Below are 11407 nucleotides of genomic sequence, written 5' to 3' on the forward strand. Positions count from 1 at the left end.
AAAAACTTTTCTTTCTTAAGCATGCGCTGGAAAGATATGTCAAGAATTGCACTACAAACATCATCATTCACGAAACTCAAAATCTTTCTCTTTTCATATCAACCTGTCGAACTAGAGTCTGATTATTAACAGCTGATCCATCTCCAGATGATAGTGCTTTAGGTTTTGACATCAAATCTCTCATTAGTCCCTACAAAAGCAAACAAACATGAAAATGTTAAAATACAACCATCCAGCCTATCACCAAAAGTTAAAAAAAAATTAGTGACAATTGCCACGTACCAGCCAAATAATAGGGATTGGAAATGAAGGGCTACCTTCAAATGTTGAAAATACCCTAGCATCTGGATGGATATCAGAAAGTTAAATTGCATAATTCAATCGTATACTACAAAAGATTAGAAATATATATATAAGGACCAAAGAAATACTGAACAATCTATTCATGCACTGAAAACAGAGCTAGATTGTAGACTGCTGATCATTGTGCAAAAGAAGCCCATGTCAAACCCAAGAATAAAAAATTTGACCAGAACTTTAAAATAAAAAGAAAATTATAACCAATGCCATAGAGTGCCAAAATGAAGTTTAGATTCAACATAAACAAGTTAATAGCTATTTAATAAAGCAAAAACCTGCATGAACTAAAATACAAGAGACCTATGGACTAAATTTCAACTCAAAGCCTTAAAATTGAATGCCAAATCAGCTTTAGGTTATCAGAGGAGCCTAGCCTAGAGGGATTACCTGCTGTAGGTAAATAGTAAGTTTAGCGTCATCACCAGAAATACATTGCAAGTTTGCAGAACCCAGAGACACCATGCTCTACATATATATTCTGCAAACTCAAACTCACTTTCATCTATAACCCAGCATTTGTTACAGATCTATGTAAAAATTCTCCAGAGACATTCATCAGGATCTGAAAGACGTCACGCATTGCAGAATCAAATTCAGAAGCTGATGAAGAGCAATCAAAAGGTCTCTTTCTGCAATTCAAATTAAGAGTGTAATCAGTCATGGGAAGATTCTTCCAGGGAAAAGATATTCAAACTAAAGAAGAGATTAAACAATTAATTACCTTGGTGAGACAAGTTTGAAAAAATCACAAGCATGAAGACGGAAGTCAGGTGAAGAAGTAAGAAGCCACACTGATGAGAGACAGTGAAAACAAGTAAGAAGCCAATCATCCCAACAATTTGAAATATACTTACGGGAACTGCAAGAAAGTTATTAATGATGATAAAAGTAAAGAGGGTATAAGAATTCTATATATTTACTCAAAATTACATTTTGAGGTAGCCTAAGAGGGTGAACTGGTTGCACAACCCCTGTAGAGCTATGGCAGCAAAAAAGATGCCTTTTTCCTCGGTATATCTGTCAAATAACTCCTCGGTGTAATTCATCATTGTACAACTCTGCCAAATTATAAGTATCCTTCACAAAATGGCTGCCAATCCCACAGTTTCCCCCTCTTCGATTCTGGTTTGCGGAACATTGACTGAGCTGCGTGGCCTTGCTGTAAATAGGAGCAAAACAAGCTACTAAATACATATGCATTTTACTGCTTATCAGAATTGGAGAATATACAAATGAAGGAAAGCTCATTATATGTTGAAATTGGGTCTTAAGCTACAGATGAGATTTAGAAACAGCTTAAGGGAGAGAATAAGTGAAAATTAAAATGAAAGTGCTTACCTGAAACATTGGTGATAACATTAACACTTTTCTGAGCAGCAAGTGCTTTTAACTGGTTCCCAGTACCTAGCAACAGCAAGCTCTTCATATGTTGTTTTTGTTCCTTTGGGCTAGATGTCTTCGTTAAGGCATCTTCAAAAGCATGCAAATCTTGTGGGGTAATACATGGAAGAGAGAGTAGAACCTGAACAAAAAAATCAATCAATGCCTTGGGTTATATACCAAATTCCTACTTTATATTTTAAGCAAACTTTTCAAAATATGAGGCGTTACGACTAACCTGCCTTGGAGCTGGATCCCTATCACACATATATACGAATATTTCGCGACAGAGACCAACCAGATCAGCACTGATAACAGCATTTGACTCAAGGATCAAACCTTGGATAGCCGCAGAAAAAAGATCTTTTGAAACGAACTGTCGAAGCTCCTCATTATTTGATGATATAGCCAGAACAATCACCGCAGTACAGAAGGAAGAAACTTTTGTCACGGCTTCACCATCTGTCCATGTGAAAGCTTGTATGGAAATCCGCAACACTGGAAGGACAAGTTCTTTGTGGTTCAAAAGGAACCTGTCATGATTATCAATATTCAGTGGAAATTAGTGTCTGTGGCAGAATATGAAAACTAAAGAATCTATAAATACTATCATAAAGCAACAGAAAGGCTACTTTTATAGAAGCAGGATGCATGCCACATACCCAACCATAGAGCTTGATGAGAAAGAATCCAAATCTTTCAGAGACAACATGTCTACACGGGTGAATTGCCCTGACTGCTCTAAAGCAGGAAGCCCTGTATTTAATCCTGAAGAGGCCATTATAGAGAGAAGTGAACATATCTCACGAGTCAGATCACGAAGTAGTTTCTCCTCCATTACTTCCACTTTTAAGTCAGACCCAGCAACAATCCCATGGAGATCTGGAACCTTTGCTCTACCTTCATGCATAAGGCTGGACCAAGAGCAGCTAAGAGCTTGTTGACAGTGGACAAATAATGGGTGCAGCAACTTTTCCAGCCAGGCCTCCCACATATCAGGAGGACAAAATTTAACCAAATATATTAAAACAGAATGAACAAGTTGCCTTATATGCCTGAATTCCATTGACTGTACATTCTCCATCAGTGCCACAGCAACAGAGTGGAAGTCCAACGATTTAAAAAATGGATCTCCAATGGTTGCTGACAGGCCCAGCACATTATACCTGAAATTATGAGTCAGCATTAATTTGGGGAAAAAAAATTAGCAACAAAAAGGCTACGGAATACATAGTAGGTATACAATAACTTCCATATTTTGACTCTAAGGCTACTATTTGCTTCTTATTATGTAATCTGATCACTAATCCTTTATCTACTGCGAGGACATAATATACATCAATGATATACAATTGGGGTTGTAACTGCTATAGTTCTTCTGGCTCATACGGCTGTTGAGTTCCTCACTCCCCTGACATTTTGTATTTCTCAGAAGGACACCCTTTCCTCCCCATTCTTCTACATCTTAATATAATTCCTTTTTTCAATTAAGAAAAAATTCACAGAACACTAAATTGTACATAAAAAACTAGCTTCCATGCCACAGGACAAACCCAAAACCATACTTACCCACTGTCTCTGACACCCTTTAACCAATTTCGTATATCAGATTCATTAGGCTCTCCATATCCTTCCCGGCTAGTCTCAAACTGTGATCCGTCTGTGAAAGTCAAAGCACCCTTCAATGGTTTAGGATTACCTCCGCCAAGAAGGCTGGACCACTCAACATCACTCATGGTCATTGCTGCTTTTACCTCTGCAGGCAACATTTGATGTATGGACGGAGACCAAATGGAATGTATAGCACGAAGGAGCTGCAGATTAACAAAAACAGGCTTACTACAATGTGCTTAGGGTGAAGATAATGTCACAGCAAGATGGCTCATAAATTACAAATCATGATGAGCAATATGAATGAGGAAACTCAAAATGATCAGAACATAAAAGCAAAATACATACTTTCAGGAGAGGAGGTAGCATCCACGAAAGATGAGAAGCCATTGGATGAAGAAAATTTGAACTTTCAGCTGAGTTGTTCTGTAAATTCATACTGCCTTTTCTTGTTCCACTTCTTTTAAGTGCCTTCTCAAAGAATGTCACCGTGTGAAAAAGTGACCACATGAATGATGTGTCAGAGCACAAGCAAACAAGACCTAGTGGATCAGACAAGTACTTATTTTGCCACTCAAGCTGTGTCCATTGTTGGCTCAAAGGTTCAAGTAACCAGGCCAAAACTTCTTGCTGCTGCTGAATCCTGCACCAAGTTGATAGTTTTGCAAACGTTAAGAAAATTAACATAAACAAAATATAATGTTGATCCGTGGTAATCAAATAATTACCCAGCAGCAGAAGCCATAACAAGAAATGCTTCCCCTAGAAGATTATGTTCACTACGATGCAAACAACCTTCTCTTTGCAAATATGCCATGGTGTCAGCTATGCCCTTCATAGAAAACAATCCAATGAAGTGAGTACGAAATCTCTCTGAAAATCTTAGCTTCTTCAATCAAAGGCAGACATAGGATGACAAAAGGATTTTACTACATTTTGGTTCAGGGGAAATATAATAAAAGTTCTATAATCGTTTTCACTTAGTACAAACAGTGATTTCTTATTGTAAAGCTAAATTATCTCCATTCCAGCCAAGGTCCTGTGGAGCCATTACATCAGTTTCGTTACAGGAAAGTAAAAGAGCAATTAGCACAGTCCACATGACCAAAAAAAAACTAACTTCTGGTAACATATGCATTAACAAGTTCCATTGCTTTTGTTCGGTCCCACCAGGACTTGGCCTACAGTTACATATTAACCATCTCCTACTCAGATTAATCTCCATCTTTAATTTCCAAATAACCAGATCAATTCCATACCCCAATAGTACATGTCACTTTTTTGCCAATAAAAGAAGAAGTCACCTTCATGTGAGGCAGAACACTTTTATCAGCAGCTTTGGCCATTCTAATAAATGATGCACAAATCTGTAATCTTGCATGGCGTGCCCTACTCGTTGCAGGATCCTGTCAAGCAAATATATGGTTAGTGAGAGCAGGAATATATAAATCCTCTCTGTAAGCAATGATAATTAAAAATGACAATAAAAGTTGGCAGATAACCTTAACAACAAATGGAAGTGAAGTTAGAAGCTCAAACAGTTTGTTGATGACACTCCCAACTGCATCTGGAAAATGTTTCAGAAAGGGGCCCAGTGCAATTAAATAGTTCCCGAGAGCTTCCACCAGGGGTGGTTCAGTCCACTTCAAAGAAAGAAGTTGTTGAAGTAAACCTACAATGCAACCAGAGTTTTTCAGTAGATCATAATAATAAAGATCTAAATGTAAGAGACAAATAAAGCACTAAGAAACCTTCAAATATTCTGCACAGGGCAACATGAACTTCAGAAGTGGCCCCACCAACTTCATTGGGTCCATCAAAAACTGCACTCACAACATTTTCTAGAGCAGATTGCATGCTTTCCATCACAGCTAAATCCTGAATATCATAAAGAATTGTTTTAATAACAAAGAGATAAGCATGAAGTAATAGTGAATGATACATCCTCCACAGCTTGGAAAGCTAATTATTAGGCACCCAATACTGATCCCATAATAAGCATTTTAATCAAACCTGAGCAGGTGTTGGAGAACTCAAGAGACTTTTAATGATTGCAATAACTCTTTCAGAAACTTTAACACCAGCTATGAGAGGCTTGTTAGAGGAGACAAATTTGACCAGCTCCAACTGCATCAAGAGATTTATCAGGAAAAGAAAAATTTATGCAAAGTATAAAAGAAACAGCAAGTGCATGATTCATCAACTGACAACCTAGTCTCAAATATCTGAATTTATTAATGTAACAAAGATATGCACAGTACTTTAGTAGACTCAAGTTTAACATGGTTAATGGATTATAGCTGAGGAAGGGTAGAAAATAAAAATTAAAAAGAGATGAAAAGGCTTACATAAACATGTTATATATATAAGTGCAAAATATTTATCTGTACTTTTGTTTTTTCCTATTTCAAAAAAATAATGTCCAATATAATTAACCATTTTCATAAGATGTAGTTATAAAATAAATCAATGACGTGGATATATATAAGCAGAATTCCAAGGATACTTCAACATCTCCCTTTGGCAAAATTGGAGGTACTTTCAAAACATATGAAAGAAAATCGGAATAACAGTCCACAAAAACATGAATATTGTGATCCATGGCCCAAACACTACAAGTTCCAGAAGAATTAAAACTCCCACATCAAAAGGATATCAGAATAAGACATGTAAAACAAAAGCATCTGAATTCAGATCAATGTAAAATATACCAGCCTAGAACGATACTGGCCGAAATCACCCTTGCCTTCAAAATCATCACTCCACAACACCAGGGACCCCAGAGTAAGGGCTGTTCCAGGAAAAACTTTTTCTTTCTTAAGCATGCGCTGGAAAGATATGTCGAGAATTGCACTACAAACATCATCATTCACGAAACTCAAAATCTTTCTCTTTTCATTATCAACCTGTCCTGAACTAGAGTCTGTATTATTAACAGCTGATCCATCTCCAGATGATAGTGCTTTAGGTTTTGACATCAAATCTCTCATTAGTCCCTACAAAAGCAAACAAACATGAAAAATGTTAAAATTTACATACCATCCAGCCTATCACCAAAAGTTAAAAAAAAAATTAGTGACAATTGCCACGTACCAGCCAAAATAATAGGGATTGGAAATGAAGGGCTACCTTCAAATGTTGAAAATACCCTAGCATCTGGATGGATATCAGAAAGTTAAATTGCATAATTCAATCGTTATACTCACAAAAGATTAGAAATATATATATAAGGACCAAAGAAATACTGAACAATCTATTCATGCACTGAAAACAGAGCTAGATTGTAGACTGCTGATCATTGTGCAAAAGAAGCCCATGTCAAACCCAAGAATAAAAAATTTGACCAGAACTTTAAAATAAAAAGAAAATTATATAACCAATGCCATAGAGTGCCAAAATGAAGTTTAGATTCAACATAAACAAGTTGAATATGCTATTTAATAAAGCAAAAACCTGCATGAACTAATAATACAAGAGACCTATGGACTAAATTTCAACTCAAAGCCTTAAAATTGAATGCCAAATCAGCTTTAGGTCATATCAGAGGAGCCTAGCCTAGAGGGATTACCTGCTGTAGGTAAATAGTAAGTTTAGCGTCATCACCAGAAATACATTGCAAGTTTGCAGAACCCAAAGACACCATGCTCTCACATATATATTCTGCAAACTCAAACTCACTTTCATCTATAACCCCAGCATTTGTTACAGATCTATGTAAAAATTCTCCAGAGACATTCATCAGGATCTGAAAGACATCATGCATTGCAGAATCAAATTCAGAAGCTGATGAAGAAGCATCAAAAGGTCTCTTTCTGCAATTCAAATTAAGAGTTAAATCAGTCATGGGAAGATTCTTCCAGGGAAAAGATATTCAAACTAAAGAAGAGATTAAACAATAAAATTACCTTGGTGAGACAAGTTTGAAAAATTCACAAGCATGAAGACGGAAGTCAGGTGAAGAAAGTAAGAAGCCACACCTGATGAGAGACAGTGAAAACAAGTAAGAAGCCAATCAATCCCAACAATTTGAAATTATACTCTACGGGAACTGCAAGAAAAGTTATTATACCCATGAATGATGCCATATTTAGCAAGATCAGGCAAAGGAGCCCATTCAGCGTATGCGTTTATAGCATTCAAAGTAGCTGTTACTGCAGCTGCATGCTGCTTTGCAATGTCTAATTGTTGTCTACCAACTTCACTTATTGCAGCTCCAAAGTGTCTTTCCAGTAACTGTTTAAAAAATTCTGGCATCACATTAATGCTAAAACAACTAACTTGTAGTACAACCAAGAGTGAGACATACAGTGTACAATAAAGGCAAAATTTCAGGCAAAGATTGAGTAAGTCCCCGCAAAAGCAGTCTACGTCGATCACCTGGATATCCATTCAGAATCAGGGTAAGTGACACAAACAACACAAATCTAAAAAGAAGTTAAAGTTTCAAAGAAATATACTTAACAAGAACAACAAAAATATGATGGAAAAAACAGCCGCTAAAGGAAGAACACCCACTAAACTAAGGCTAGGTTGATAGGAGAGGACAGCAGAAGGATGAAGGGATAGTGAATGACACTTTTCTTTCATTTGGTATAATGAGAAAAGGAAAGGATTGAAGAGGGAAGAGCGGTACTTTTACATCCTCATTATCTAATCATCCCAAAAAGGATGGCAAAGAGAGTGACCAACAGTAAAAGTTATTAAGAACATATTGATCCCCAATTTTTGTTCCCCATCCTCCAGCGATCCATCCTTCCTATGAAACACAAAGAAGGAAAGCACTATGCTGTTTCTTCAATTTTTCATTTCTCTACTTTTCCATCTTTGACCAATCAGGCATTAGCAACAAACTCTAAATGAAACTTTGGAAACTCTACACCCATACTTGTCATTTGGATTCAGATGTCCATAGATCGACTGCTTACATTCTAAAATATAGCATTCAAAGTGCTTAAGAGTTTCCAAAGTACATAATACTTATTTTTGGCACGCACACACTCTAAAGGAGCATGACCAAGGAACAGACCACAGACCTTCTAGATCTTCATTGTGAACTGTAATATCTTCAGGAAGCCACCTTAGCATCATTGAAACCAACTCAGCCTAATATAAAAGGAAAAGATCAGTACAGTTACCTATTAAGAGTAAGAAAGCAAAATAATTGCTGCAAAGCAGGATAAGTTAGAAATACTTGTATGGGACCCTTGCTGGATAAAGAAACTAGAGATGGAAATAGCTCTTGCCACAGATTTATGCCTTCTCTTCTAACTATCTGTTAAAGAGCAAAACAAATGAGTACTGCAACCAGGAAACTGAAATCATTAAAATAAAATAAAAAAGAGCCTAAACAAAAGTTAAGAGCAGAGTAATGAAAACCTCAGCAAGAAGGGCAGCTGTCTGACTTTTCAAAGCCCATTCTTCACAAGGATCTGCAATCTCAGACATTAAGTCGACTGCAACATTTGCAAAGTCCCTACGTTCTGTAGGGTTCAATTCCTCCCACCGTAATCGGACCAAGTGCTGCAGAAAGATACATATGCTACAGTCAAACCACTAAATTTATCTTCAAAATTTAAACACTTATAACCTGTAGCAGCTAATTAAGAAATAATTTTTTGTTACATGGAATTCAACAGGCATTGGGTGTTTCACATTAAAACCATCTTTGCAAATTCTTTGAATCAAAATTTGCGTATCTAGGTTGCAAAGTTATCAGAATTATGATTCGCCTAATTCAAATTTCCGAACCATAGATATGCACCAATATTCATAAGAATTTTCAGTTCACTAATTGAAGTTACTTAAAACATTGATAAACACATTGAATCTATATCACTAGTGATTGGCAAATATTGCATATGATGAACAGTTAAGCATTATTTCTTTCCTAGGAAATATGCTAATTCAAGTTAAAACTGTCATGCAGCATTTTAAATGCATGCAATCAGAATTCAGCCGATTTAATCTATAGCACCTCAAAGATGATTTTTATAACATAACATTTCGAAACATATCAATTTCCATCATACTGGATGAGTTAGATCAACCGTAAGGACAGAAAAAAATTCTTTTCAGCATGAACCTGGAGCATTTTAAATGCATGTAATCGGATTTCAGAAGACCAATCCTTTTTCACTAGAAGGAATGATGTACTCGCCAAAAACCGTATCTCTCCTGTTTTTACCTGCAAATAACAGATAGCACGTAAGGAGCACATTTTCAATTTTGCCTCTTTTCTAATAGAATAATAGTCCATTCTCAAAGCCTGTTTGGAACTAAAAACTCTAAATTAGCACAAAGTAGCAAAGTGATCTTCAAAAACAAACACCCAATCATAGCTATATTTCAACAGCACAAATGTATAGTACTGAATTTAACGGTCTGATCACTAATACTCTTTTGTTTAAAGCCTGAACCTAAATCAAACCACTCATCCCTCTCATAAAATTTCACAAGGTTACCACATTCAAGAAGTTGAATTCACAGAAACCAATTTTTCTTTCTTTCTAAGGCCTAAAACTCAATAAGTTTTTCACAATAGAAAGTAGAATAACACCACAATACCCATTTCTTAAAAATAAATAAATATATAAATAAACCTGAAAATAAACCAAATTACAACCACAAAGAGTTCACAAACTTTCCCACCTTTTAACAGTTCAAATTATTTAAGCCATTAAAACTTCAAACTTTATCACCAAAACAAAATTTCCCAGATATCCCTTTACCAAATCCCCATAAAGTTCACAAATTTACCACCTATTGGCCTCCAAAATCAAAATTTGAGAAGTACATAGACATCAACCGAACGAAACAGATTGTGAAGGAACATGCAGATATATAAAGAGAACAAAAAAGAAAAAAAAAAAGAAGAAGTACGGATTCAAGGTAAGAGACGGCGGCTTTGCGAGCTTCAGGAGTTGAACTCCAAGCAAGGGCAGCAGCAATAGCTGCAGCCACATTGCTTGCCGGGTTATTATTAGCATCCGCCATCTACACTGCCCCTGAGCTCGAATGGGTTTGATTTTCTCTGCCCGAGATTAAGTTTCTTGAGAAAGCTTTTGTTAGAGAGAAGGAGAAAGAGCAAAATGCTATGTGTTCTTCTTCCTAAAAGGGGTTTATCAAAAGCTTTTGAGTCGGAAGAGGTTTTAAATTGGTGTTCAAATAAGCAATTAGAGATTTGTATCAGAAGCTTCTGACTTCTGAGTCGGAAGAGGTTTTAAATTGGTGTTCAGATGAGCAATTAGAGATTTTTATCTCCTAGTTTAAATATCATTCCATTGAAACCACTGTATATTTTACAAGGAATATTTTTGTTGACTTGTTTGAATTTGCCATAAACTTCTTTTGAAATCCATTATCAATGTTGAAGTTTTCTTGACATCTAAAATTAGAAAAATATACAACTTATTATTATTTATTAAGTATTTATTAAGTTAAATTCATGTTGTATCTTTGTAGTTTGTATATAAAATTTATATGTTGAATATTATTCTAAAAATGACTTGAACGAGGGTTTTGCCAGATTTGCTAATGAGTGGGATCTATTAATAATGGTAGACATTAATTTTAACATAGATTCTATTACTTAAAAATTTTATATATATATATATATTCAAGAAATACTTTGAAGTGTATTATTCAAGAGGTTTGAAGTTTGAGTCTCTATTTGTTGTTAATATGAGTTATCACTGAGATTATTATCATCGGATAGTTTTAAAGTCTTCAAAATAAGTTGAGGTCTGATCATAAAAAAGAAGATGTATATTATTTTATACTTTACATTTGATATTTTTTCTTTATCCTTGTTGTATAAGTTGCTTCTTTTCCAAGTTGTTAATTTTCTTTACGCATGGACTCATATGACAATCTTTTTGGCCAAAGTCCAAACACACCATCTTATCATATTTTATAGAGCCTTGTGAAAGTTTCCCACAAGAGATATTAGCCTCATCAGCACTGCTGGCAAGACAAAGATGTGTTTGTTAATTAAAAGGTCTAAACCTAAACATAAAAAATTAAGATAAGATTCTCCTGGATAATGCAAATAATCATG

At 35.6% G+C, this 11407-nt stretch overlaps 1 protein-coding gene across 1 annotated transcript; it reads right to left on the reverse strand.

Moving 5' to 3' along the window:
• Positions 1 to 1439: 1439 nt before the first annotated feature.
• Positions 1440 to 10595, reverse strand: LOC116114595 (protein HASTY 1-like). The gene is made up of 22 exons (XM_031400735.1): positions 10231 to 10595; positions 9434 to 9535; positions 8728 to 8871; positions 8543 to 8623; positions 8385 to 8454; positions 7658 to 7728; positions 7421 to 7584; positions 7257 to 7328; positions 6920 to 7163; positions 6445 to 6507; positions 6063 to 6347; positions 5365 to 5478; positions 5103 to 5229; positions 4854 to 5023; positions 4656 to 4757; positions 4080 to 4183; positions 3700 to 3994; positions 3310 to 3554; positions 2403 to 2906; positions 1979 to 2273; positions 1699 to 1882; positions 1440 to 1519 (listed from the first exon to the last, which is right to left on the reverse strand). Exons 1-22 carry the CDS (start codon positions 10342 to 10344, stop codon positions 1440 to 1442), a joined length of 3630 nt encoding a protein of 1209 aa, XP_031256595.1. The 5' UTR covers positions 10345 to 10595.
• Positions 10596 to 11407: the final 812 nt, after the last annotated feature.

This window comes from Pistacia vera, unplaced genomic scaffold (genome assembly GCF_008641045.1).
Source record: "Pistacia vera cultivar Batoury unplaced genomic scaffold, PisVer_v2 Contig714, whole genome shotgun sequence".
NCBI classification, from domain to species: domain Eukaryota; kingdom Viridiplantae; phylum Streptophyta; class Magnoliopsida; order Sapindales; family Anacardiaceae; genus Pistacia; species Pistacia vera.